The following is a 27,316-nucleotide window of genomic DNA, read 5'->3' as shown; positions in this document are numbered from 1 at the left end:
ATATTAAATTCATGTGTTTGCTGCAGATGCAAAGAATAACTGCATCTTCCATGAATTTGAGATGGTATTTCAAGAAGTGTGAATGAGACTCAATAGTGAAATCTTTCCATCCTGCAGTGAATGTGGGAAACCTGAAGAGAAATATTCTCTTTCGTGGGTTCATTTATATTCAAATGAAGCACTTTGGCCCATTTCTAATTAAAGGCATTGTGGCTCACTGCGCTAGATGGCAACTAGCTGAGATGGATGCCATTGAGAAGAAACAAAACCCGAGTTCCCTATAGGGACAGGTTAGACCAGACCTGCTCGGTAATACTGTGTCTCGTTCTGCTTCCCTCTCCTCCCTCTCAGGGGGGAAAGCAGTCAAGGAAAAGTGGGGGATTAAGCGGAGGAATCTGTCTCGCCTGATTGAACAGATGAGGCAGAATTTTTTGGGGGGGAATAAAAGGAATGGGATGATTAGAGAAGTAGAAAGATGAAAATGGACTCCTTCACATAAAGCCATTACCATAACAATATGTTCACTAGAGGAATGGGGCCTGCTGGGGATGTCTAAGACTCTACTGGACTCATATTGTCCTTGCAGCACAAAGCACAGATACTATTGGTGGCTTTAAACCACTGCTTTCTGCATTGTGAGTCGGTCATAGGTTGTTTTCATTTGTGTGTATTTTTCTATACATCTCCCACCTGCAGGGACAAATAATTTGCAGACTGCCAAAGCTTTTTTTAACTTCAGTTTATTTGACAGAACACAGTGTGAGTGGGTTTACTGATTTGCATACTAACTTTTCCTTCCAGACTCGATACTGCTTGTGGCAAAGGGCCGAGACAGAAAGATGGCGAGTTATAATTTTGATCCGTTTACAGCATGAAGGATTAGTAGCTGCCGCCTCGATTACTGTCTGCCTTTTGAGGTTATTAGAAGCCTTGGACCGTGATGCACAGTCTACTCAACAGCACCCTTATCCCAAGGCCCCATGACCCATTGAACTTCCCCCTCAAAGATCCTACGTCTTCATACTGTACAAAGCCGCTCCCTCCTTGAATCCAGACCTCAGGGGGAGGCAGGGAGTGGGAGGTGCAGATGTTTGCTGCTCCGCTTGATTCAAAGAAAAAACAACTTTAAGTATTATTATATAAAATGATAATTTGTTAAAGGGCCACTCCACCAGTTTTTACACATTGACATCAGTATAATTGTCATGACGAGTGCTCAACATTGTCACCACTCAGCTGTCCAGTGTTGACTTAAAGTAGAAAATGCTGAAATCTGACGTGTTTCCGAGTGAAACAGAACATGTGGGTGGGGTATAAATACAAGGAGGATTTAAATCAAATCCAAAATTTGATTGGGTCGTTCAAAAGTGGGCGTGGCAAGATACAGAGCTGTAGAAGACTGCTGGCGTCCATCCACACCTCAGTCACCTGCTTTGTCAAATTGAAAATGTTCACATTTTGCCAACTGAGATCCAAACACACACTTCTGATGCCCGATACTGTTCAGCTAGCTGCTTCAATTCACAAGCTAATGGTCAAGTGTGGTCTTACATGATAGAGGGGTAACCTAGTCCTAGACTTTTGGAGAGTGTGTGAGTTTTGAAGACGTGGTTGTTTACCAGGCAAGGAGCCCATATTAGGGACTAAAAGTCAGGTCCCCCAACCACATACCATACAAACACGTTTATTAAATATACTGAAGATTCACCTTTTGACTGATATTTGTTCCCTATGCCTCCAGATGTTCCAGTGGTTTTGACCGCCATCGGCAGGATTGGGTAGACAACAGCTGCCCAGATGAGGTGAGCAGTAAAGATAAAGACAGTGTGCAGGGAGAGCCCTCTTATGTCCTTACATGCACCTTATTTTCTTTTTGAGAGACTTCACACCGCCATGACAACATTTCTCATCTTTCAGACAAAGGACAAGATGTGCGACATCATCGACACTACGCACCTCTACCCCTTCACCACCACGATTGTCACCAAGACAACATCCAGGAGCAAAGAGGCCACTGCAGGCAGGGACACACCCTCCACCTCCCACCCTCCCACCAGCGTCCCCACTGAAGGTAAAAGCTGGAGCGAGGCTGCGTGCATATTATGTAGGAGCCCCGAGCTTTCATTCAAGAAGTGATGGATGCTCTGGCAGGATGTTAAATGAAGTGCATTTGCTGGAACTGTTCTTTTATTGGTATTGATGTGTCTCCTCTTTTACGACATGCACAAGACACTTTTGGAGAAGGCATAAATATGTACTGTAGTTCTCCACTTAAGACAGAAAAAAATAATTCCAGATGGCAGGCAGTGGAGCAAGGCGCAGCAGCTGTGTTTGTACCAACTTTTAAACAATGCTGATTGAATTAGAACAAATCTCACCAGTCCAAAATAGATGCACCCAGACGAACCTGTGATCACGTCGTTCAGCTCCGCCGGCTCGCCATCAATCTTTGTTCTCAGAAATCTTTTATTCTTGAAAACGTGATGGATCGATTAACGTATCAAAAGTACTCTCATCCTACTGTTGTTCTTCTTAATAAATTGTCCGGTTAATTATAACCTTTCAGTGTGTGACTCTGAGGGTGAGTGAAGGCCACTTTTTATTTTTGAAGGCTGAGCGTTTAATGGGAAATTAGATTGAGCGGTGGCTTTTGTCACAGTAAGTGGAAAGTGACTTTACAATCATTCTGGAGTTTAGTGAAATTGGCTCAATCTGATTCAGATATTGAGGCTTTCTGAAAGCTGTTTCTCGCTACAACCTGTACTCTCTCTCTCTCTTTCAAGGTGTCATTTTACATTCGAGGGCTCTTTCTCGTCGGGTCCCATGACTGAAATCTAAAACAGTGGAGGCTAAATTAAATTATGTTTGGTTTAAACAGCCAGTCAAGAGAAGGGAACTTGGCTAGACATGAATATATTCCTGTAAGGCTGCAATGAAAAGTTACAGATCAGGGAAATATATAGATATGTAAAGATAATGTCTTTTAAAAGACAAGTCTGGTAATGACTTAAGTATCTACAGTGAAAGATCAACAGTAAGTGACCATAGAAAGTAAACACAGTATAATACAAAGGTTGGTTGACAACAACAATGTTTGCCTTATACTTAAAAGTTCAAATTAGTGTAGATGAAACAAAACAAGTAACATTCCTCAAAACTTAGAACTTAGAACATTGTTAAAGTAGCTTTATACAATATTTATGTATAGGAGATAGTGGTGTTTTCATTGTTATCTCCTATGAAAGGGGCAAATATAACCTCTCAAAATATATTAAACAAGACATTTGTAGTAGATAAGCATTCAAAGTTCAGCTTCTCTCACTGACACTGTGTTTCCCATCAAAGTTGGAGGGGGGTCGTGCTCCTTTGATATTGCAGTGTAAAGTATTGAGCACATGATTCACTGCACCCCAGCTGGAGGCCAACCCAAACCATACTGCAGCATAATCTCAGACGTATCTGATGCAAATCCCTCTTTGAAAGGAGCGGGATTCTTCTGCTGATGATAGGAAAACGTCCAAGGTGTCCTTTAAAGTTTGTTTACTTCCAATTCTTTTTTTCCTCCCCCTTTGTCTCCAGAGACGCGAGAGTTACGAGTTGGCTGAATTTATGGAGCCAATTTTCAGCTCATTTCCCTTTTTATGGCTTTTGAGCAATTTATTTAAGTAAACAGGCAATTAATCTTAATCAGCTCCAGATTGGAAGACTGTGTATGTAATCAATAGCAAAAGCACACACACTGTACTGTATGTAGTGTCTTCTCTCGTATTAATTGTATGTGATGTCTGGGATGCACGCTGAGCTGATGGACAACCAATCATTTCAGACATCCACTCTCATCCTTGTGATGAATGAATTCACTGCATCCATCCAAGAACATGACGCCCCATCTATAGAGTAGGTGAACCTCTGAAGGACACGCGGCTTCAAGACATACATCTTTAAAAACAGGTCATAAATATATTGTTTCATTTTTAAAGAGGCTCAGTAATAAACAGCTGCGCTCTGCAGTTTTTAGCAAATGTTACTCAAACAGGAGGAGAGTGCATTTTTTAGGATCTATTTTCAGCTGCGTATTAATACACATTTGGTCTGCTAGTGAGTAGTAGAGGAGCAGGATTTGGCTTCACAGACAGACCTTGTTAGTGGGATCAATTCACGGTTGGTTTTGGTTTTTCCGTGGAATTTGCTGACAATAAGTAAAATGTAGAATATCTACAGACGTAGCTGTTGGAATAAAGTCAGTGTGAAGGGTTTTTCTGAAGGTGTTTGACTGAACAGAGGGACTCTATATTGGGGAACTGAACGGGAAAAGTTTGAATCAGTTCCAAATGGATGAAAGGAACCATATCAGTTAATGTTTTGTCTCAGGACACACTGCAAACAGGGACTTTTGGCTCCTCCTAAAAAAAGGCTTTGACCTTGAACTTAAAACTAAAGATGATTATGGGGTTTGGCTTGTTGTTCCTCGAGTTCAGAACAGCCTTAAAAAGCTTAAAACCATCTTGTTTCCTTTGGCAATTTCTCAATTTCATATATTTGCTTCTTTTTCGGTTTGTTTTTCTTGTCTTGTCCATCTCCTCTAACTTCCGACTTTTTTCCTTTTCAGCTGTTATGAAAAGTGCTATTAAATGTACTTTCTGACTATTACTTCTTATAATCTTATTCTTCCAAAACAATCCTTACAGATGAAAATGGTAGTTTTAAGAGACTAAATAACTTGAGACGGACTCTTTTGTTGTGTAAAAGTGCAGCGTCTGCAGTGTTATTCCACTCTTATTCCATCTCCTTGATGGTATTTTTCCTCTATTGCTGAGTTTTTTTAAGGCTTTCTACACTGAAGCCTGGGTTATCCATTATTTCATTCTCACAAAAAAAGGCATTTACTTTCAGTGGCCGACCTTTTCTCAATAGCACCCCCATTAATCATCTTGTGGGGGCTGAGTTTAAATGGACACTCCATCGCAGTCGGGGTGCTGGGTGGTGCTGCTGTGATGAGGGTGGATGCAGTGAGTTCAGGGAGGAGTGTGAAAACTGTCCAGCTGTGAGGCAAAACACTGCGAGTAATCCTGCAGATCAAACCAGGACATGGTGAGAGGACTACCAGAGGACTACCAGAGGACTACCAGAGAAATAAAATGTGTTTGCCTTATGTGTGTGTGACTGGAGGTCAAGAGGTCATTCTGGGGTATTTGTTGTGTAGCCCACACACAGAGACTCCTCACACTTTATGACACGTAAATCAGTTTCCCCAACTCTCTCCTGTCTCTTCAGCTGCAGGGGTCAAAGGTCAGGTTAGAGAGCAGGCTGGGTGGCTCGCAGTCGTGCTGGCGACCTGCAGCTGGACGAGAGAGAGAGGAAAGGGAAAAGAGACAGAAATGATTCTGTGTGGGTGAAGGTGTGTTTGACATCTACTGACATTTAACTAAACTTTATAATCCTGCGTTAGAGAAAAGTACACCTAGGTAAAACTAATACAATACTCCTGCAGTAGATCATGAAGGTTATACTGTTCCTTTTTTGTTGAAACTGTTGTAGAGAGGTGTTGATTCAACTCATTTTGAGTCTGTAGGTTGAGTCGCTTGAACTGTTTATCAACGAGGGGAAGCTAAATAACACAAACACCCCTTTGAATCAGTTTTCACCAGATTTGTTTTGCAGTGCAGGACTGATGTTATACAGGTGTTATTTTTACCTCATGATCTGATATTGAAGCCTGGCACCTTGTTGACGTGAGGGACCAAAAGGGCATGAATGAAGGGTCAAGAGAGCTTTACAGATTTTAGTCAACAGCTTTCTCATATAGACACTTTATTTCTGTCTGGGCTTTGCAATCTTTCTCATCTTTTTTATCGTAGACACTTTAGAACAACTTTACATTTCACATGGGCCTCCGGTCATGTCAGAGTACATGCCAGATTAGGGCCAACAACATGCAACATGGCCCTTTAAAAACCTGCTGTTCCACTTTCACTATTCATTTCCACTCGGACCACAAACAGTTACACCACCTTTTTTTAGACTCAGTTTATACTTACACTTTTTTTGAAGGTACAAATCGTGCTTTACTGTTTGAGTAACTTGGGTACATGGTTAAAATACTGTTGTTTTGCTAAATTTGTGAGCAACCTAACTAGTTCAAATATGTATGAGGAGAAGAACTGAACACAGAAAATGAAGCTTTCTAGACAATGTCTGACTTCCAGAGTAAATCCCACCCATTTCTGGTAATCTGAACATAGATATGAATATAGATATTTTTGTGAAATAAACAGACACAGATTGTGGCTTTGTGTTATTCCCTAACAGACTTAAAGGCCTCTTTTCATCGAGCAGCGACGATGATCCATATTCATGACCCTCACTCTGGTGTGGGATTGACTCGCTTACAGTACGATATCTCATTTAATGATTCATTTCAGACACCTAAATGTGTCTGCACTCGCTCTTTTGAGAATTGAAATAGAAAATCCTTTTGAATCGCATCGTTCAGTGGAATATATCTGGTGGTGTATGTGCTGAATTAGCATAATGTGAATCATATGGTGTGTGTAAATGCCTGCTAGAGGAGGAAGTGGGTCACGCTACATTTCCATATTTCACACGTATAGTTAACCCCAGACAGCTTTTATGTGCTGAATTATGCATGCTGGACTATTATATTCACAGCATTAATTTTTAATCAGATTTTAAGAGTAGTCATTTTCATGTTGAAAGAAAGATGGTTGACTGATGAGAGACGCTTCAAATCTCATTTGGGTCCTTCGGCGACTTGTTTATATTGTCAGAGCTTCAAAAACAAACTACAAAGAGAAATATTGATTGTTATGTCTGACGCTCGCATGTCTTTGTCTCCTCACAGATGATACCAAGATCGCCCTGCATCTCAGAGACAACCAGGGTAGGTCCCCATCGTCTGCTGCTGTGGCGTCCAATAACTGATGTTGCTGTGTGCCTTCACTCCCTGTTGTTTTTATGTGTTTCTATGTCTGCCTCCACTGCTGAGGTATTGGTCCCTGATTGCTTTTTGATCTTTCTGGAGGACGTGTGGCTCAATCAGCTGATAAACTTTATCCACCCGCCGACTATAATGCTTAACTGTCCTTTGTGGGTTGCAGCGATCAATTATAGTGTCTGGACTGGTTTAGAGGAGAGTCGAGGCTCTGTGCCCAAAAGTTACACTTTGTAAGATATTTCAAATAAAGTCACAAAGGCGATTTACAGAAAATATATAATAAATATATCAAATTGTGGGAGGGAAGGAGACTTAACGTAAAATGTTGTTAAAGTAGCTTCTTTTGCATGCTTGTGTTAGGTATGTAAGATGATGTTCTTCCCACTAGTTTCATAGTGAAAAATACCAGTTACAATTTCCTGAAGTCCCTTGTGATGTCTTCAAATGTCTTGTTTTGTCCGACCAACAGTCCAAATCACAGTCCAAAAAAAACAGTCCATCACATGAGACAAAGAAAGGAAAACAGATTCTCACAGTTGAGACGCTTAAATTAGGGAATGTTTGGTGTTTTTTCTTGAAGAATAGTTGCTGATTAATTCATTTACTAATCGTTTCAGCTCTAACACATATATTTATATACAGTCTATGTTTGATACATTAGTGTAGTTAATATAAATAAACAAGCCAGACCATTGTTGTGAATAGTTAGCAGCCACTACACTAACTTCTTCTGCATATTTTGCATGAATTCTGTTGAATTTCTTTATGGCACAAAATAAAAGTAAAAGTAAAGGGTAACGCTCTTCCAGTATAACATGAAGCTGATAAGCATTTGCATTAATGACACCAGAGCTTAAGACAAAGGCCACAGTCTTTTTGACAGTAATCTCATTTGTTTACATCACAAATAATTTGACAATGATTGATGTTTGAGAATTCAGTGTTTCTCTTATACTAAGCACAACACGCTGATATGTGCAAAACACCCAAAGTCTGAAATGACTTCCAACTCTATTAGTTTTTTCGGAGATAGCCTCTCAAATTTTCTCTCAAAGTTTCATTTCCTGCTTGAGAGGAATTGGAAATCCACGGCTTCCATCACACTTTCATTACACAAACGCAGCGTGTCTCTCATCACTCCGGCACTCTGTAGCACTGCGATGATATCTCTCTCGCGTGCCTCTCCACGTATCTAACCTTTTTTTTCACCACATACCTGGAAATAAGGTCATTCAAGGTGAAAGGTAATTGTGAGGGAGGCACCAGGATTATCATACTGAGAGAAGAAAGCATATAAAGCATAAATTCCTACTGCAAAAGTCAAAGATTTGTAGATTTTAGACAGAAAGTCTATTACTTTAGTGTAAGTCCTGGGTATTTATACAGGTTTAATTAATCTGACGGTTTAAAAATGTGATCAGAATGTCTGTTTCATATCAGCCAGTTCCACCAAGGTGTCCTCTGACCTTGACTGTAGGAAATGTTGAGGCGATTACAGCCACAGTAAGTGTTGAGATAAGGACCAACAGGAGCAAACAGCCCTTTCTCTGTTGTTTCTACTCAACTCCGCCACTCCTCAGCACCCATTTACAAAGAGTCTGAATTGTAGGTCTGCTCAGTTTGTATTGTTAGTTTCCTAAAAAACCCATTAGCCAGGTGAGGGAAATGTTGAGCTCGAACAGCTTGGTTTTCGTTGGTCTCATTTGTCCTTTTCTCAAAAGCTCTAATGTAACGTAAGAGCTCTGCCGTCCATTAGTGTTTAGTGTCCTCAGGTTCTAGCAGTCATAGGACAGAGCTAATGGAGAATTAATTATCTAAACATGTGCCATTCCTGTGTCTGCTTTGTGCTACAATGACAAATGTTACCAAACATTTCCATAATTACGAAATCAAGAATATTTTTATGGATGACAATGTCGGGTCGGTCCAGAGGGAGAAAGTTATTCTGCAACAATTTTGATAATCGATTAATCATTTAAGTCAGTTATCAAGTAAGAATGGCAAAAATTCACTTTGCTTCGCTTTTCTCTTTGTTATATGATTGAAAATGAAATATCTTTGGGTTTTATACTTTTGGTCAGACAAAACAATTTGAAGACGTCACCTTAATAGGCATTTTCCCTATTTTCAGTTGTTTTATAGACTAAACAATTCATTGATTAATCAAATATATAGTATAATGATAATAGCGTTGTCATTGTGTGATTGCATGTTGACGTCAGCATTTAGCTCAAAGCAGTCTTGTTAGTCTTGTTTCATCAATGTTTTGTTATTTCGGTTGTGTGGTAATGCAGTGCACATTGCCACACTGTGATAAGGACAAGAAATGGCAAAACAAAGCGGACATGAAAACTTGTGTTACAAATATGTGTTTTTAGCTGTCCTGTCTTTCAACCCAGTATAAATGATATTTGGAAGCCCTCTCTGCTGTCTTATCGGTTTAAATGTACCGCTCAGAAGAGTCCAGATTAAGCTGTCGCTCCTCCAGCTGCCTGGGCTGACCCGTCTCCGCTAGCATCCCGCTGGTTATTTAGCTGCAAGGATGCTGATTTCTCATTGTGTCTACATCTTCGCTCAGCCTCATGCCCCCCTGTTAACCTACAAAGACCTCAGACTAACAGCCTGTCGCATCCTTTGGGCTTCCAGCTGGCCAAGGGACGGCTCTTGGACTCTATAGCTCGGACAGATAAACACAAGAAAAATGCCTTTCTGAGTGATCAGAGAAAAATCAAACACCCTCACACTGTGTTTATTAGGATTAAGTCATTTTCTCAGCCAAGTTGTTTGTCTCCTGAGTTGCTACGTGTAAGACTGACAGTATACTCTAAGAGATATCATGAAAAACACTATACTCAACACCAAGTGGCATTATGGAAACAGCTTCAGTTGGATTATAGACAATGGAGGTTTGTTTTGTTTGTTTAATGTGAAACTGTTTCCAGTCTAGGAGGGCACATAATGGCCACACTGACTCACACAAACACTCATTCACAGCGACTGCCCACACACGTCGGACAAGTTTGATTACCACCCGGTTATTCTGTGTGCTGGAAATCAATGAGGCAGGGAGCCAGGGGAGAGGCCGGTTGGCTGACAAGCTCGGCGGTGGCTATAGCTGCTAATTGAAGCCAGGGAGGAGCCCGGGGAGAGGTTGTCAGGGGGGCATATAGAAGAAGAAATCTGTGAATAGATCTGGGCTGGACCTGGTATAAATCAGTGCTAGATAAACTATGAGGGCAGAATCCTTGCTGTTTGTTTCATAATCACTTCATTAGTTGTTACGATCAGTGTTTCGCTGCTGGGACGTGTTGGCACTAAGAACACTGTTTCTCTTTGTATTTTGCTTGTCTATTCTTATCCTATGTGTTTCTGCTAGCTGACAAATTGCAGGTGAAAATTCTCTTGTTTTTTGGGGGGTGTTTTGAAATCGTGCCTCCATAGATGAAAACAGATATTCCCAGGAGGTTACAGGACGCTCGTATCATCTTCAAAGGAGCTCTCAAAACACCTGCTGGGTCAACTTTGAGGCTCCAATATGAATCTGAGAAAGCACTTTAAAGACGAGTGATGTCTTCCCAGGCTCACTGAAGGACAGACTTATTATGTAGTCTCTATATACAGCCTCTTCAGTTTGCACTGCCACGACTGGAGGCTACAGTAGGACTCTTATCGGCCTGTTTCTTCCTCCTATCAGGACCATATGCGGTTAAATTATAACCTTGGCATGGGATTAACTCTTACTCGTACTTGAAGGAGAGAAGAAACTGCTCATGAATACCTAAACAGACCTACAGAGTCCTAAAGACCCATTTTAAACCTGAAACTTGAATTTGCTCTCATAGTGAAGGAAATGTCCCCTCAATCACCTTCACTAAGACACACAACAAAACCCTATAAACCCACTGAAAATGAATATGAACATAAAAATTTTAAACATACATGGCTGAAGGGGATTTTCAGTAGAAGTGTCACTGTTTTAAGTTTTAAAATGTGATGACATTTAGCAAACTTTTGGCTTCAAGCATGTCAATTTTAAGGCGTATTGGCACACGCAAGAAAAGAGAGTATTGATGAATGATGAGTGTCCCCTGCTGGTAAACAACAGAACTGCAGCAGAAGGAGGAAAACATATTTTTGGTGCTTTTATCCAAAGTATCTCTTTCAGCATTTTAGACATGTTTATTTCTTTATTTATAGGAGACAGTGCACATTAATCACTGACATTTAACAACATCAGTGTAAATGTCTATAAAATCCTTAGTATGTGTATCTTTGTATGAAAGGCTGTAACAGGCTACTTGCTTGTGTTGTTTTTCAGTGATGCCTGCAGACAGCGCTGTGGACAGGGTGCCAGGTACTCACCCTTTGCACATTGGTCTGATCCTCGGCATCCTCCTGGTGATGCTCATCATGGTTGCCGGTGTGCTGGTCACTGTGTACATCTACCATCACCCGACCTCTGCAGCCAGCCTCTTCCTTATTGAGGTGAGTAGAGACGCTACCATCCATTGGACTTCATGCCGGGTGTTGAGAATAGTTTGGAAAGACTAGTTAACAAAATAATCTTACCACAAGGTCCATTTAATAACTGTTCTGGAGCTTTCGAGACTGAGCGCTCATACTTGACCTACTGTTTCTGAGGTCAATGTTTAAACTTTCAGACCGAAATGTACGAGAAATCCATGTGCTCTAAAAAACCTGACAACAAGACTGTGTGATATGATCAAAAAGCTACTAAATGAGATTTTTTTTTGTAAACTAAATAGTTCATATTTTTAATATATATAAGTAGATCAACAGAAAAATATTTAGCAATTCATGGACCTGTGGGATGAGGATAGGTAGAAAGCTTCAATAAAAAATGATGGATCCTCTATGTGTTTGATATATTGAATTATGCAATCATATTTTCCTAAATTTGAGGCATTTTGGAAATTAAATCCTCAATAATATGTTTGTTCCTTCACTGAGGAAAAGATATCCACAGTTTGTGTCTGGCTACCTTAATCAGTATAATATTTATAACTTGTTATATGTGTATGGTTTTAGTTGTCCCTTGCCAGAATATAGTCACTACATTAGGAATGTGTGCAAAGTCCTTTTAGTTTAATAAGACTCCTTTTTTCTCAAACCTTCAGACGTTCCACTGTAATAGGAAGACAAGATATCTGTGCAAAAACACACCATTCAGAGCTCAGTGCATTTTATCCTTCACTTCCTGACTCATAAATATGCATTATGACTTTCAGAGGGGAATGATGAAACTTGGTGCACACAGTCTTTCTTAATAAATGAATGTGAATTCCCAGAGGAGGAGCAGGTGCTGTTTGGAGAGTGCAGTTCAAACATCTTTTAAAAACAAAACTGCTCCTGTTCAAAGTTGTTCTCACTGTCAATATTACAAGGTCATGATCAGTCACAGGAACTCCCTTATGTGGATCTCGCTCGTTAAAGTGAAGCGTACTGTACATCAGACAGAGAATTTATCAGTTCCTTTTGATAAGTTTTAGAGTTTATGTTTTTAAAGGATAAGGAAGGTGATGGTCTACATTTTTATTAATGTCAACAAATCTAGTGAAAAGACCAAAACCAATGTCGGTCTTTCAAAACTTTTTGACTTCCGACTGAAGATGTAAAAAAGAAACAGCTTACAAATATATAGTTTTGTTTTTTAAAAAATGGTAAATAATTTAACTGCTGGGCACCGTAACTTTTATGTTACTCAGACACAAGTAAAATAGTGCACTTGTTGGGGACTATTTTTAACCTTGGATTAATGCTCATTTGGTCGGGACCCACAGAAGGGATCACAAAAGGAATTGAAGGGATCACAGGATGAATAAAGAAAAAAAATCTCATTATTTTGTTTTTTTCTTGTTAAATGCTGTTTAGTTTGACTTCTTCAGGCCAAGTTTTTCAAATGAAACGGTCTGAGTGAGGAAGATCACTCTTCTGATTGAACATGTCAGGCGTCTCAGAATATCACCAGACTTATCACTTAAGGTTTTATAACATGGGAAAACACATTATTGATGTGTGCCTGGGTATGTTGTTATGTCTAAACACTCGATACCTCAACTCAGCACAGTATTGCCAAAGTGGTTAATTCTGGAGGTGTCTCTAAAATCACTCCTTTGTTCAGTCATTCACTACTCCCTTTATAACAAACACTTAATAGTTTACTTTATAGTGAGCAGAAATTTGAGATTTCAGACAGTTATCAATCATTTTGCGTCATCACTGATCCAGAATCACACAATGGTCACTGTTGAATCTATAAAATGTGAAGCATTGCATTGTGGGATTGACACTGTGACCTTTATCCTCACACACGTCCTCTCCTGCCCTCCCTTACAGAGACGTCCAAGCAGGTGGCCAGCCATGAAGTTTCGCCGTGGGTCGGGCCACCCAGCTTACGCAGAGGTGGAGCCAGTGGGCCAGGAGAAGGAGGGCTTCATCGAGTCCGAGCAGTGCTGAGGGAGAAGGGGGCGTCTGCAACCCCCCGCAGCCCCCCCCCTCCTGTGCCAGCCCTCCTCTATCCCTGCTCCACGGGAACTTCTCACCAGGAACCTCCAGGATCTGCTTATCGGCGGAAGAGCTTAGTGTACACAATGACTCGTTAAGACTGCGGTATCGGCCTATTGAGCGCTAGATGAGACTGGATAGAGCAGGCGATGATATGAGGAAGTGAGAAAAGCCTGAAAACTGATCCCAGACAAGCCCATTGTTCAGCTCCTGTTGGCAAGGAACTGACCTACTGGGGACAGAGGGAGGGAACAGCGTTGATGTCATCGACTCGGTCAGCTTTGGTTGTTTTGTGCGGCTGTTTCATGTTGCCATGGAGGGATTGTACAGCCTGACTGCCTAGACTGGATACTGGTGTGTCTGAGGGGGTGAATTATACAATATATATTTTCAGAAACAATACAGAGTATGTGAACAGAGATTTCCACTTTATTGTCGGTGGGGTTATACTGTATAGGCCTTTGTATATCCATCAGGTTTTTACTTCTTTCCCTTTTTCTTTCAGTATGTTGTTTTCACAGGGGTTGGCACATGTATCTGTATAGACCGTCGGTATTGCTTTTCAATACCATAGCAGGCTTAATTGACTTTTCCACTGCCCACTCTGCACAGAGAGGCTGCAGCTGTGTGATATGACGCGAGCTGAACTCTTGTCACTGCGATCGATCGCAGCTCGGAGGAAAAAAAAAAAAGCTCTGAACATTCAGCATCGGTGTTGAATTAGTTTGTGATGTTTGGCTGGTTTCATTTCCTGAAGTGTAAGATGTTCTTTTGTGGTTTTTCTTTTAATGGGTGATGGTCACACTCTGTCCTTCTCATTCTTTTGATTGGTTCTTTGATTGATTCATTACGTCATTGATACCATTTTATGTTTTTTTATTTTTGCATTTCATTACTGCCGTGCCATTTTGTCCCTGACTAGAGTTTTGCACATTTTTTCTTTCTCATTTGACATGTGGTACTAATGCAAAATTACAAGACAGGCGCTTGTGAGTGTGTATGCTGAATATATTTTCTAAAGTGTAAGTGATTCTTCTGTGTATACGTGTGTGTGTGAATGCAAAAGAGAGCAGTTTACAGAAGTGATTGGCTATCCACCTGCTTTATGGGTGATTATGTTTGAGCTGGCTCTGCACAGTTGATTCTTATTGATTTGAATCTGAGGTATCTGGATACAGTTTGTGTGAGCCAAGAAGACACACTGGTATGGTTGGAGTTTTCCTTGATTTTACAGTGTGGTTTCCTTTTCCAGTTTGTTGCCAACATAACCTTTGGCTACTCTGTGTTCATGTTATGATTGTCTCATCCGTGTCAACACATTAATGTATATACCAAGGCCAAAACATTTGCAGATTCAGGTAACTCATGGCAAACATTTGTAGTATAGCAGTATAGTACAGAAAAACTTTTTTATTTTTTATGAGTGGCCTTTTTTTCTCTACTTTTTTACTTAAATGTGAATACTGTTCCAATCATTATTGTCACTGATCAACACACAAGGCTTCTAACTGAACAAATTCAAACACTAATTTCTACTGTTCAATATTATTTCAAGACAAAATCATGTTTTTACACCAATGATTGTAGACTATTTTAGAGACACTATCAGTATCCTGGAAATCTACTGAAAAATAAAACGTGCAATATTACATCTGCTCAGTTTGACACTGAAAATGCATAAAAATAACAATCATCTGGATTTGTTTTTAAATTCTCACCTTGTCGTCATCACATTGAGACCAAAGACTAATCAGCATCTGAGTGAGCTATATTTTCAAGTATTTACCTCAACTTCCCTACAGCCTCATCACTCAGCAGCCACACCATCATCCAGAACATACCAGTTTCGTTGTAGCCATAATGGTTCACTGGTTATAGTGGTGTTTTGCAGCCATTTACAATATCGCATAAAACTACACAAATGACTTTCCCCTTAGCAGCGATTGTTCATTCGTAGCTTAGCAACCGTAACTAGGGCACGGCGAGCCTCTCCACATGATGAAGCGGTGAGTTTGGTGGTTGGTGTCTTTTTATTTAGCTTTTCCAAAACCAAAACTACAAAATCAACAGTATAAGAATGGATTAAACTGTGTGTTTCTCTGCCCTAATGTAACCTGCAATAGTTAGCATGCCAGGCTAACTAGCTTAGCTATTTCCTACAGTAGTAACCGAGCGTATTTCCAAGGTTGTTAAGCGCGACATTAGCTAGTTAACTAGCTAGCTACATTAGCGTTAGTTTGTTGTGTTGCTGGTTGAGCTAAATAGCTTTTGGGGAGGTTTAACCCCGGCCAGAGATACCCGAGAAAGCGTTATATATACCTACACTAAAAGTTAAAGGTTTGAAAATATCGTTTAGAAACACTTGCCAATGTTTTGAAGGGTTTTCCAGAATCCCCAGAGACATTTCTAACCATCTGCATGAAAACAATAATTCCGTCCGCTGAATTATAAAAGGGTTTAACCTGATGGCTGCCCTCCGACTACCTGGATAGGAAACAACTTGGGAAACGGGTTAAAAAAATGTATCTTTTAGCGGAAGTATTTTTTACTAAGAGTCTCTGGGGAATCTGAAACTACCGTCAGAAGCGGTAAGTATTTTTAAATGACATTTCCTTTGTGTTTTTCAAACATCGCCGGTTGTTGGTTAACGTTACTTCTACCCGAATGTAGAGGTACTAAACTGGGGCTGACGTTACCCGAGATAGTGTCCTAAAAGCCTCTTTTCTTGTTACGGTGAAAACATACTGTTTGAAAAAAAGGACAAGTATGCAAGCTAAGCATCTGCACAGGGCTATGTTAGAACGAAATAACAGTAATGTTTCTTTATCACAACAGTTACTTATAATATTGGGTTTAGCTAACGGCTGACATCTTTCATCCAAATGCCATGTGACCATTTCATCCTCTAAATACACTCATTAACACATCACCTGCACACCCAAAGATGCACACAAGAGTCATGCACAAATACCAAACTAAGGACTCACTGGCTGTTTCACCCTTCTTTAAAACTACACTGAGCTCTGATGAGGTCTCCTTGGTGTCGACCAATGAGTACAAACCCTCTGTTATGATCCCTCATAACTCCTTTCCACAACAGTGTTTAAAAGGCATACAGGAGAGAGAGCAGAGAGTGAAGTTTCACAGGCCAGTGGCGTCTTCATGCACAGATATTTTGTTGATATTGTTAGATTGATCCCTGTGGTGAAATGCTCTTTGCAAGTGCTCTGAACATCTGCTTGTTGTACACTGCCACCTGAAACTGCAAGTGTTTTTATAACCACTGTCAAAATGCAGTCAGAGAAGGTGGCTGACGGTCGGGTTTGTTTGTGTTAAACAAGCCGAAACGCTTTGATCATAGAAACAGGAGGTTGTCTAGCAGCTTCACTTGCTTCACTGGACTTGACTAATCACTTTCACTCCCACTTTCTTAACAATGTTATTTTAGATGACGAAAAGCAGCATGGTGGTGTTGTTGAGATAGGTTCACTGCTGTGTGATATTCTTATTTTATCTCTGACTCATGAGTTGGATTGAAAGATGTTAAGTCACACGATTGGCAGAGCTCAATATAAAAACACAAGAATTGTGACCTTGTTTAATCTTATGATAGCACTCCATAGCACACAATGAGACTCAAAATCACACACTATCATAGCTGTCTGTAATTTCTGTAACTGCTGTTGTTTTGATTACATTTGAAATAATAAACAATGTTGTTAAATACAAAGACCCCCTCTGGATATTTGTATTGCGCTCCTTTTGCTGTGTGTAACTGCTTGTTTTTCATTTAAGCGTACATTTGGCTTTCTTTCTAAGTATCACAGGATAGAAGGAGCAAATTTCTTATATATCCATTTCCATTGTTGCATTAATCAGTATTCATGCATAGATCCAAAGCATGAATACAATAAAAGCCACCACAGTTAATTTAATAATATATACCAAATAAATTAGATAATCTTGGGACAGATTCATTTGGAGTGTTTGGACACTCATTCTGCAAGTCAATCACTTGACTATGACATCTTCCCACAGCATCATGCAGCCCACTTCTTTATAAATGTACATCATTTTCTTCTGTGCATCATCTATATCTGTCCTGGAAGAGAGCGTGACAGTGAAAAATGCTGTCTGGCTTTATGTGAAGTCCTTGGATCAGGTAGATAGTGGAACTTGCTTCCCTGCAGATTGAGGAGATAGAGCTCTACAGCGGCACAGAGAGAAAGCTGAGCAAACAAGACAGCAAAGGGGAGCTCAGCAAACTGGGAGCAAAAAAGGCATGAAGAAAATATTATTGACCGGGCCAGGCAGAGCTTTTAGACTTTTGTTATGTGAGATTGGTTCAGTAGCACAAAGGACAAAAAGAGAATTAAACTTCCACAACGTTTGGCTCTAGAGCTGTAACTCAAGGACAGAGTCAGGAAGTAATGAAGTGTGCTACATAAACACAGGCGCTGCACATTTTCCCTATAAACAATAATAAGCAGCTGTTGATAGTTTGACACCCAGCTATTACATTCCCCAAATCAAGTTAATGAATCTATTGTAGGCAAGGTCACAGTGCCGTGAATCATGCTGTTGTGTCCCATCATCTCAGTGTTTTACTGCCATCTAGTGGTCACACTACAGAATATAACTGCTGTCCATTAAAGGAACAAAAACAGGTGCAATGACTACATGCTTGACTACAGGTTTACTGCATCATGTTTCAGTCATTTATGTCTTCTAAATTAGCACATTACAAAAACACATCCAGTACTTTGTGACAGCAGTTTATTTCCTGTCTCTTTACACAACAAGACCACCTAGACTACTCATATTCAGGCTATTAATTAGTTTATACTGAGACAATTAGCAGAGTTATCAATAAGTTTAATACTTGTCATTTTTCAACCAAAATGGCCCCAAATTGTCTGGTTCCAGCTTCGTAAATGTGAGGTTTTACTTTTTTTATTTGTCATATATAATACAAAATTTTATCTTTGAGTTTTGGACTGATTTTCATAGATTAATCTAGGAAATAATCTACAGCTTAATCAATAATGGAACAAATAAGCCTTAGTAAGCTTTATAGCTGTTTTTCTATTTAAGCCAATAGCTTTCATTTATATAAGCTTGTGGTTTATATTCACTTCCCAGGCATTTAAAATCACTTCAAACACATCATCTAACAAATTAAAGAAGCACATTTTAGTGACAAAGTCTTCACCTGACAAATATTCAAGAAACGGAGGCTCCAGAGTTTGATCAAAATATACATTTATTTGGACCTAATAGAAAAACAACACAGTGCAGCTCTAGTTAAAATAAAGCCATTCCATCTACTGTAAATAGTGTCGGCCAATGAGACATGTTGCAGGCCTACAAAAGGTGCAGCAAAAGCCCAGAGAGACGACTCCGCTTCTTCATTAATTTCTGAAGAGCAACTTGATTCTTTGAAAGTAACTAAATCACCGTTACAAGCACTGCTACAAAGATGGGTTATATTAGGTTGCATGCCTAACAGCAGTTTGTCTATATACTACAAGTCTGCCGTATCCTGACCTTATTTTGTGACTCTTCCCTTTTATATATTAAATATTTCTGCTGTTTAGTGCATTGGAGGATTAGTTGTTCCGTGTTGCTTTGAAAACTCATATCAGAGTGCTGATTGCCAGACGTCTTATCACTGAAAATGACATTTAACCCAATACAGTATGACTCACATCTGTAGCAGTGTTTTGTAAATGTGATTATTCAGAGTTCAAGTCCCTTTTCATGACGTGTTTTTGTCAAACCCCTGAATATAGAATGAAATATCAGTAATATTGAGTCCTTTAAGGGCCAGTGCTCTACAGCAGGCCTGCTTCCTGTCTCATGTTTCTGTATTAAATGTCAACAAACGTCTGTATTTGCCCACACTGAGTGAAACAGTCACAGTGCATATATGAGTATACAGCATTGGGTTCTCTGTACTCGCTAATAAGTATAAACACATTCATGCAAAAGACCAACAGCTGTTTTAAAGATCTACAGTATTTACAGCATTCCTACAATAAAAGTCGACCATCTTGGTGATTGCATTCACCAGGTGTCCCGGTTAAAATAGGTCCAGATTTGATGTCTAGAATGAAAACCAGCAGATCTGGGTCCTGAGGGCCAAGAGTTAGAACTGATTTCGACATTTACAAAAATTGCAGGATGTAATTTTCAAACAGGGTCTTTGAAACTCACAGCCAGCAATGTTATTAGTATGTGATTCACACCTACATTACAACAGGTTAGCTAAAACTAAACGAGTCCAAGTAAAACTGAGTGGATTGCAGTGGAGGGATATGCTCAAGGCAAGGCCTATGACAGCCCCCATACACACAGACACAAGAGGTGGGACTGGAGTGATTCGACTGGGTCACACAACAATGGTTAACTACAGTATGTAACCATTGTCACTGTATATTTCCTGAAACTGGGCCACTCTGATGGTGGTGTAACACTAAATGATTAATCTGGCGGTCAGTACGGCTCACAAAAGAAGGGTGAGCTATTAAGGGACTATTAAAAAAAAGTTCCACACAGTCTGTCCAGAGCAGCTGGCTCAACTCTGTTCAGCAGAGCCACCCTCCCCTAGAAAAGGTGCTACATGAGTCCTTAATGTGGTTGTTCCCCTGCAGATTATGCCACTATCTCACCTAGTTTCACCTAGTCACCGCAATCCCATGAAAGTACACAGTAACAAACAGAGTTGGAGAGTTCTTGTTTTTCTACAAACAAAAACTTAAAGGTGCCCTGTGGAGTTCTCTTGTAATCAAACAGAAGTTATGTTTACATTCAGTCGTATCCTTAAAGAGTAACTTAACACCGGGCTGAGAAGCACTGCTTCAAGCCTGTTGCACCTCAGACCACGCTCAGGATCATTGCTGCTGTGGTCGGGAGTGTGCTGACCTGTTGCACCTGTAACCACAACAAACAGTGATGTCACGGGGTCCTGGAGTACACCTGTACTTCACTGCAGCAAGTTAAAAAGTGAAACACTGTACGTCAGCGAAGACAAGATTCTTGGGGCTTTAAAGTTACTCTTTAAAGTCTAACCCAACGTGTTGAATGCTTCCTCATAAAACATTTGCAAAGCTGATTTTTGAAAATATTTTATATCCTGCATTGTTTACAGTCATGTTTACTTGCTAGCCAACTCCTTCTTCTTCTTCACTACCTTTGTTGGCGCATTGCCTTGTTTGTTATCCAAAACCAAAAGATATTTAGTTTCCAATCAAAGTATCAACAAGGAAAATCAGCAAAAATTGACAACTGAGAGGCTAGTATTTGCAGCTCTCTGTAGTAGCGCATCCGTGCTTCAAACATATTGCTCTGCCACAAAGGGATATAAACATCTGAAAGATCCATTTAAGGGAAACAAAATCACTCCTTTAAGGCAACAGACAAAAATCAATAACTGCTCAAGTGCTTTATAACTGTACACTGAGAGTGTAATAAACATTGCAGCATGAGAAAAGCATTTACAGTTTGGTCACAACAAATGGGAATCGTTAAAAAAGCAATTCCCTCAACAGTCATCGACAGAATATTATAGTAACAATTTAGTAGTGCAGTTCTGCCATTGGTATCCGCCATGACTAAGGAGTTTACTTTAATGATGATGGTTACCTGTGTAACAGCTTGTGTTTCCTTGTTTTAGATGAAATTAAATACTTCCCATCAAACAACCCTCAAGACACAATTACAAACATGTGGACAAAAGTTCATAATAAAGTTCAAAATGTCATTGTATGTTAACACAGGGAAGTATAAATCTTTGGACAGCATGAAATAAAGGCATTTATGTGTCTATATCATCACAGTGAGAAGATACTGCATCGTAAAGAATGCACAACTACAACACACAGTAACATGTCTGATTGAAAAATAAATAAACCACACTGGTTTGTACATTGAGTAGGATTTCTGTTTTACCCTTTTCTTTCTTGTCAAATAAGCAGCTTTGCCATCAGTACAGTGAGGCAGAGGCTCTGTTAGTCGTGGTTTAGAGGGTCCATCAGCCAAGAGCGTCTTGTTAATCTAGAATCAAACACACAGTGCATCATTAATAGGGCTCCATTCTCAAATGCATTTAGCTAAACCATTGTGATATCACTGTGTTATTATAGTGGTGTTAGAGAGGGAGAAATTATGCGTTGTTTGGTTTCTAGGTTTGTCTTTATCGGCTTGTTGTGGAGACAGAGGAGGAAATGACAAATTGACAAATCAGAGGAAATATGGGTGCAAGAAACATGTTAGGAAAGGTGTTGAGATACCTGTTGCTCAATCACTGCTGCAATCTAATTTCATGCACAACCAGGCTGGCACAAAGCAGCGATAACATGAAGTAAGGCTAACAAGCTACTTTAAAAGGCCCCATGGCACGACATCTTTACGTCCTTAAAGCAGCTATAATCAATATTGAATCAACAACAATGGCTTAAATGACTACATGTATTGTCAAAGGGGTCACTCATAGTGACTAACCCACAAGGAATTATCGTTTCTGGACGCAGGAGCAGCTGTTTTCAGCAAAAAAGCTCTAAAAACCTGCCGTGCACTACCTGCTCAACAAGAAACAGCAGACAGACACAGAGACTTACTGGTCAACATAGTGGAGCATTACTGGTCAACATAGTGGAGCATTTAGCAGCTAAAGAGCCAAATATTTCCCCTCAGGAGTTGGTGGAGACCAAAAACAGAGCTTAAAGAGAGTGAATATTGGACTTTGGCTCAGTGTCTGTTGGATGTGTAAATAAGCAACTGTTTGCTAACACATTTGCCACATCACCTTAAAAGGTGATGATAGGTCAGTATATTCATAGCTTGTTTCTGTCTATATCGGGCTGTTTAGCTGCAAAATATTACTTCGTTCAAAAGCTAGCCACTAACTTGCGTTTGCTAGGTCTGAGGGGAACTGTACATTCTCAGACTTCTCAATGTGAGCCAAAATAAGTGCATTACTCACTGGAAAGTGACTCCACCTCCATGGCTTTGGACAAACTCAGTCCAGAGTTCTGTTTGGGCCGTGCCCCCAGCTCCTGTGGCTCTCTGGCTGGATTCTGGTTCTCATCCAGAGGCTTCTTCTCTTTCTCCACCTCCTCTGGGTTGTAGTAGGCGCCCTCCTCTGCCACCATCTTCTCCACTTTCTCCAGCAAGCGTCCCACCTGGGGATGCTCCCCGAATATGCAGTTGTTAATGACGAAATACCTTCGCTTACACTTTTCCAGCACCCACTTCAAGTCCTTGCCCTCCCTGCGAATGTACCTCTCAATTGAAATGGTCCTCAACACCTCAGCCCAACTGAAAACCACAATGGTATGCTTCCACACATGCTCACCAAAGAGGCTCACGTGCTCTTCAATGCGAGCACGGTCCACCTCTGTGAACATGCCCACAGGGATGACAAGCAGGAAGGCGTGTGGACCTGGAGGGCAAAGAGATGCTCCCCTCACTATCTCCTCTTTGTAGGAGGATGGTGTATCCTGTGCAGAGAACCAGCCTGGAGTGTCCACCACAGTCACCTGCCGCTCCAGCACCTCCGTCTCTCTCTTCACACAGAACTCGGCTGCTCGCTCCAAGCGAAACTCCTCTCTGCCTATGATGGTGTTTCCAGTCAGGCTCTTCCCCGGCCACCTCCAGCCCAGCATCACCAGACGAATTTCAGGCAGGCGGTTAGCTGCCTTTGCTGCTGCAACTGCTGCCTTTCTGGCCTCCTCTTCTGGTCCAGAGGCATCTCCTGTGGTCATTAAATGTATATATTTGAATTGGGATTGGTTGAAATTGAGTGTCAGATTGTCTTAGCAAGGGTTTATACACCAACATTTTCATTATCAATAAATCTGCAGGATGGTTTCTCAATTAATCATTATGTCTAATAAAAATAATTTCCCAAAGCCAAAGTTGACATATTCAAATAGCTTGTTTTGTCCAGTATATTTTACAGGCAAATGTCGATCAACTAATCGATTCATTGACTAAAAATTTCAGCTCAGCTCAGCTTAATGTGTATTGTGTAGTTTATACCTTTTTCGGATACCGTATGAAACTCAAGATATAACTTAGCTACATCAGCACAAGACACAAAACAATACTTAAATATTAACAATGTGTGGTCATTTTGTTATGTGTTACGTGTCAAAGTGAATCTATATAACATGAATTAAATAACACTTTTCTGACAACTCTTTGTAGTTTGGATGTCATTCTACCTTAACACCCAACTTTCCAAAATAAAAACTTCCTTCTATCTAACTTAGTTAGCCTGCAGTGCTAATGTTGTAACTTACTGAAGTGGAGAACTTAGCTTCCCAATTACCAACATCTTAACCACATCTTGCTAAAGTTATGAGGATATTGGCTTACGACTTAGTTAATAACTGTGTAAGAACACAAAAGTAGGTGGAAAGTTTCTCATATTATCCGTTATAATATAATACGTGTCACATTACAGTTTAGGGGGTAATGTTTAGCCTGAAAACAGTTAGCGCTAATTTAATAGCCACTGAAACTCCCCATATATGTTAAACAAGTCTCAAGTTTTAAACAATTCAGTCTTAAAAAGATAAAGTTACTGACTCACCTGTCGTCTGAAGTGGTATACTCGTTTCCATAATGTGTTTTAGTCCGGATTGTGGTTTTATTCAGGTATAATTTGTCTTTGGGAGGCTAGTTCGCCGGACAAGGACTTCCTCTTACCTGATGACAGAAGCGACAAGCTAACCGGAATGTAATGACATCGCTTCCGGTCTCATCTTTCTAAATAAAAGTCTGACAAAACGGATGCGCGATAACTACACAAAAGTGACATTTTAGAATGTAGAAATAGAGGAATAATAAACTCAAATGTCCTTTATAATCACATTACTCCCCAGTTGAAACTTGTAAAGAATATGTAAAAAACAGAAGAGCACATAAAGACAATACTATTAGACAATTGTAGTTTTATTGTTGAATGCTGATAAAGCAATATATTTACAACATTAAAGCAATATGAGACTTTATTTACAGCTGTATGAAATACAGTTAAGCATTCTGCTCTCTGTTAAAACATCACTGTCATTTCTTCCTTATGGCTTCATTAGGCCTATGAAAGTAATGCATTATGTACAGACTAAGTAAGACAGATTACTGTATAGAACAGAAAATAAGAGACAAAAAAATACAGTTTATTGATTCCTTCACTTAAACATTTTAATTTCTTGATAAATATAACCTGTAAAGTGGCATTATTTGCCGATAAGCAAAAAGCTTACTTTTAAAATAATATAATGCTCTTCATTTTCCCCAAAAACCTTCAAAATTAATATAAAAAAGCTAAAGAATAGATAGGGTTAGTTTCTGTAAACGAGAGGCTGCGTAAACATAGTTAATTTGCCCACGATGCCAGCATGCGCATGTCGTCATCATCTTCAACCCTTTTCTTGGTTGCTGTAAAAAGAAGGAAACAGTTAACAATGAATGCTACTAAATTATTAAGGATACATTTTGTTATCGATAGCAATAATTATTATTTCCCCCATGTGTTTAAAGACTGTCACTCCCCAACTGTTGCTATCAAATAAAAGTATCAATAACCCTGGATCAATTACTTTTGTCCTCTAATATAGTGTTGCACTTACTTGCGCGCTGACTCGGCCGTGCTGAAGGCAGTTTGGAGCTGGGCACGCTGGGTAGTCCTCCCATATTCTTCATGTTGTCCTCAAGCTCCTCCTGTTCCAACTCTGCCAGCTCTGCCAGCAACTCATCCTAAGAAAACACGCAAAGTACACAGGATTTAGAGTTTTGCTATTTTTACAGTAGAGGAGGAAAGAGATTAGCAGGTGACACACAGAAAGTCAGAAACTCTCATCTTTGTCATTTTGTCAGAGAGAGAGTGTGAATGCCATAAAGGTTTATTTTGACGGCAGAGGTAAGAAAGGCACTAACCTCATCAAATGTCTCGCCGTAAGGTCTGGAGATCGCATCGCTGATCTCTTGGGCCACATCCTGTTGCTCTGTGATGTCCTGCATCAGATCATCGATCTTGTCAATGTCCCTGAAAATGAGAGAAGAGAGAGATGAAAGAGTTTAGATTAAACATTACTGTAACCTCAATTTTACACTTTTTAAACAACCTCCTTAATTGACATGTGTCCAGTGAAACGACCTAAAGATATAAGGTTTGGTATTAGTACTGAGTTGTACGGAGTTCACCTAAGACAAACCCCCAATTTTTACGTGTTTGTCTCGTGTTGATGATAACAGCATAACAAAATCGAATAAACATTCCTGAAAATTCCTGATTTAAGAAGGTGAAATCCCTTTAGTTTTTCTCATTCAAATGTGTAATACAAAAGTGTATTTTAATTATATTGCTGTCACATATTGTACTATCAAACATCAAATTAATCAATGTGCAAGAACACGATCATGGAAGGACTTTAAGAGAAAAAGTATCGATGGTGCTATGACTTTTCAAGTAAGACGTTTTAACAAAATCCTGATCAGCTTTTCTTGCTCATGCCACCATCTCCTTACATGTTCTCGTGGACCTGCTTCATGGCCTTGGCAGCAAAGCCCATGTTCTTCAGGACCTCTGTGTTGGTGTGCGAGTTCTCCAGAGCTTCCCTCTGAAACTCGATGGTGGAGAGTGTGCCATCGATCTGAGTGAGCTGCTGCTCCAAGCGCTTCTTCCTCTTCAAGGCCTGCAGGGCAGCTGATACAGAAAGATTGTAGATTGATGATTATAACTTTTTCCTCCAACTATCGCTATTTGTAACTTCTAGTGTTGGGCGTTCACAAACAAAAGACACAAGGTTCCTCCCTTTTACATGGCTGATGTTTATTTTTAGTCTGAGGTGATTCAACAAGCAATGCAGCACCTCAAGGTTTCACATGAGAAAACACACCGAACTCTGTAAGTTTCTTGCACAGAGACAGAAACTTTCAGGCTTAATAAAATGCTTTGTTACAAACCTGTTATACTTGCTGCTGCAAACAAAACTGGAAGACATCGTCTCTCCCTTAAAAAACAACCACTGCAGGTCAATTATCCTATAGAGAAGTATGTGTGGCTATGGGTTTAGGGGCCTTAGTACCTGAAAGTATTTTAACATCTTAAACCTCCTCCTTTAATACTCTTGAGAGTTTTACTGTGATAGTTCTCATAAAAACTTGTTTACAATATTCCTTTTTAAGCCTTAGAGCACATAATAAAAGCGTTTGCCAGGGGAATACAGGTGCATATTTATTTTGAGACCAGAATAACAACATACCGCGTTTGTTTTTTGTGCCATGCTTCTTGGCTATCGTAATTTCCTGCTCTATCCTCTTCTCCAGGTAGTCTTGTTTCTTCGTCAGCATTTCCTCTGTTTCCCGGAGTTTGTGGATGGCCTCTTGGGGTGAAGGTCCTCCCCGCGACCGATGGTGTTTGGATGAACTCGAGCTGGAGCTTCCCTTGAAAAATTTCGAGATTTTGCTCATTTTTAGCTCTTTTTTTTGGTTTAAACTGCGCAGGTGAATACAGTATACACACACTCTCCCAGGCTGTGTGGTCAGTCGTCCTACTTCTCACTCTTTCTACAGGCGGGTGTGTTACGAGCAGATTTTCCAGCTCGACGGCTTTGTGCTTTCAATTCAAACTAGCCAGTGAATGTACCTTTCACCACACCTTTCACCATAACCTGCGTGACGTAGTGACACCTGACGCCCTCCCTCCCTTTTTCACGTTCACGTAGTTTCTCCTGACTGAAGTTGAATAATAAACTTTTTTTTATATAAATCTTGTGATGAATTGTGAAAGGCGAGAAAATTAAATCTAAAAAGTCGAGTAACTAATTT

The 27,316-nt window shown here is 40.0% G+C and overlaps 3 protein-coding genes across 5 annotated transcripts in view; 1 reads left to right on the top strand and 2 right to left on the bottom strand.

Moving 5' to 3' along the window:
- plxdc2b (plexin domain containing 2b) overlaps nt 1-13,432 on the top strand; it is a 78,230-nt gene extending 64,798 nt beyond the window's left edge. The window contains exons 10-14 of the mRNA XM_070928258.1: nt 1,742-1,802; nt 1,918-2,071; nt 6,863-6,901; nt 11,274-11,440; nt 13,313-13,432. Coding sequence (XP_070784359.1) covers nt 1,742-1,802; nt 1,918-2,071; nt 6,863-6,901; nt 11,274-11,440; nt 13,313-13,432 — 541 coding nt within the window. The remainder of the gene's footprint in view (nt 1-1,741; nt 1,803-1,917; nt 2,072-6,862; nt 6,902-11,273; nt 11,441-13,312) is intronic.
- A 7,892-nt stretch (nt 13,433-21,324) lies between these two features.
- On the bottom strand, nt 21,325-24,192 carry gimap4 (GTPase IMAP family member 4). Of its 2 annotated transcripts, XM_070928170.1 has the most exons (3): nt 24,078-24,192; nt 22,464-23,234; nt 21,325-21,535 (listed from the first exon to the last, which is right to left on the bottom strand). In XM_070928170.1, the coding sequence occupies exons 1-3, from the start codon at nt 24,106-24,108 to the stop codon at nt 21,531-21,533; spliced, it is 807 nt and encodes a 268-aa protein (XP_070784271.1). In that variant the 5' UTR covers nt 24,109-24,192; the 3' UTR covers nt 21,325-21,530. The 2 variants fall into 2 exon arrangements, with proteins under 2 accessions (XP_070784271.1, XP_070784270.1); XM_070928169.1 differs by lacking the exon at nt 21,325-21,535 and having other exon boundaries at nt 22,456-23,234.
- Nucleotides 24,193-24,421: 229 nt separating this feature from the next.
- Nucleotides 24,422-27,100, bottom strand: chmp4c (charged multivesicular body protein 4C). 2 transcript variants are annotated; one of them, XM_070928153.1, is made up of 5 exons: nt 26,752-27,100; nt 26,015-26,192; nt 25,424-25,532; nt 25,117-25,243; nt 24,422-24,925 (listed from the first exon to the last, which is right to left on the bottom strand). In XM_070928153.1, exons 1-5 carry the CDS (start codon nt 26,957-26,959, stop codon nt 24,864-24,866), a joined length of 684 nt encoding a protein of 227 aa, XP_070784254.1. In that variant the 5' UTR covers nt 26,960-27,100; the 3' UTR covers nt 24,422-24,863. The 2 variants fall into 2 exon arrangements, with proteins under 2 accessions (XP_070784254.1, XP_070784255.1); XM_070928154.1 differs by having other exon boundaries at nt 25,123-25,243.
- Between the last annotated feature and the right edge of the window lie 216 nt (nt 27,101-27,316).

Source organism: Enoplosus armatus, chromosome 21 (assembly GCF_043641665.1).
Source record: "Enoplosus armatus isolate fEnoArm2 chromosome 21, fEnoArm2.hap1, whole genome shotgun sequence".
NCBI classification, from domain to species: Eukaryota; Metazoa; Chordata; class Actinopteri; order Centrarchiformes; family Enoplosidae; genus Enoplosus; species Enoplosus armatus.
The sequence above is the reverse complement of the archived record's forward strand: the minus strand, read 5'-3'. Positions and strand labels throughout refer to the sequence as shown.

Excerpts from the sequence above, each read along its gene's own strand:
- chmp4c (XM_070928153.1), bottom strand. The coding sequence starts at position 26,959 with ATGAGCAAAATCTCGAAATTTTTCAAGGGAAGCTCCAGCTCGAGTTCA. Across the intron at positions 26,193-26,751 it reads TGGCACAAAAAACAAACGCG|CTGCCCTGCAGGCCTTGAAG; the intron begins GTATGTTGTTAT and ends TTTCTGTATCAG. Across the intron at positions 25,533-26,014 it reads AAGCAGGTCCACGAGAACAT|GGACATTGACAAGATCGATG; the intron begins GTAAGGAGATGG and ends TCTCATTTTCAG.
- gimap4 (XM_070928169.1), bottom strand. The coding sequence starts at position 24,108 with ATGGAAACGAGTATACCACTTCAGACGACAG. Across the intron at positions 23,235-24,077 it reads TATACCACTTCAGACGACAG|GAGATGCCTCTGGACCAGAA; the intron begins GTGAGTCAGTAA and ends TAATGACCACAG.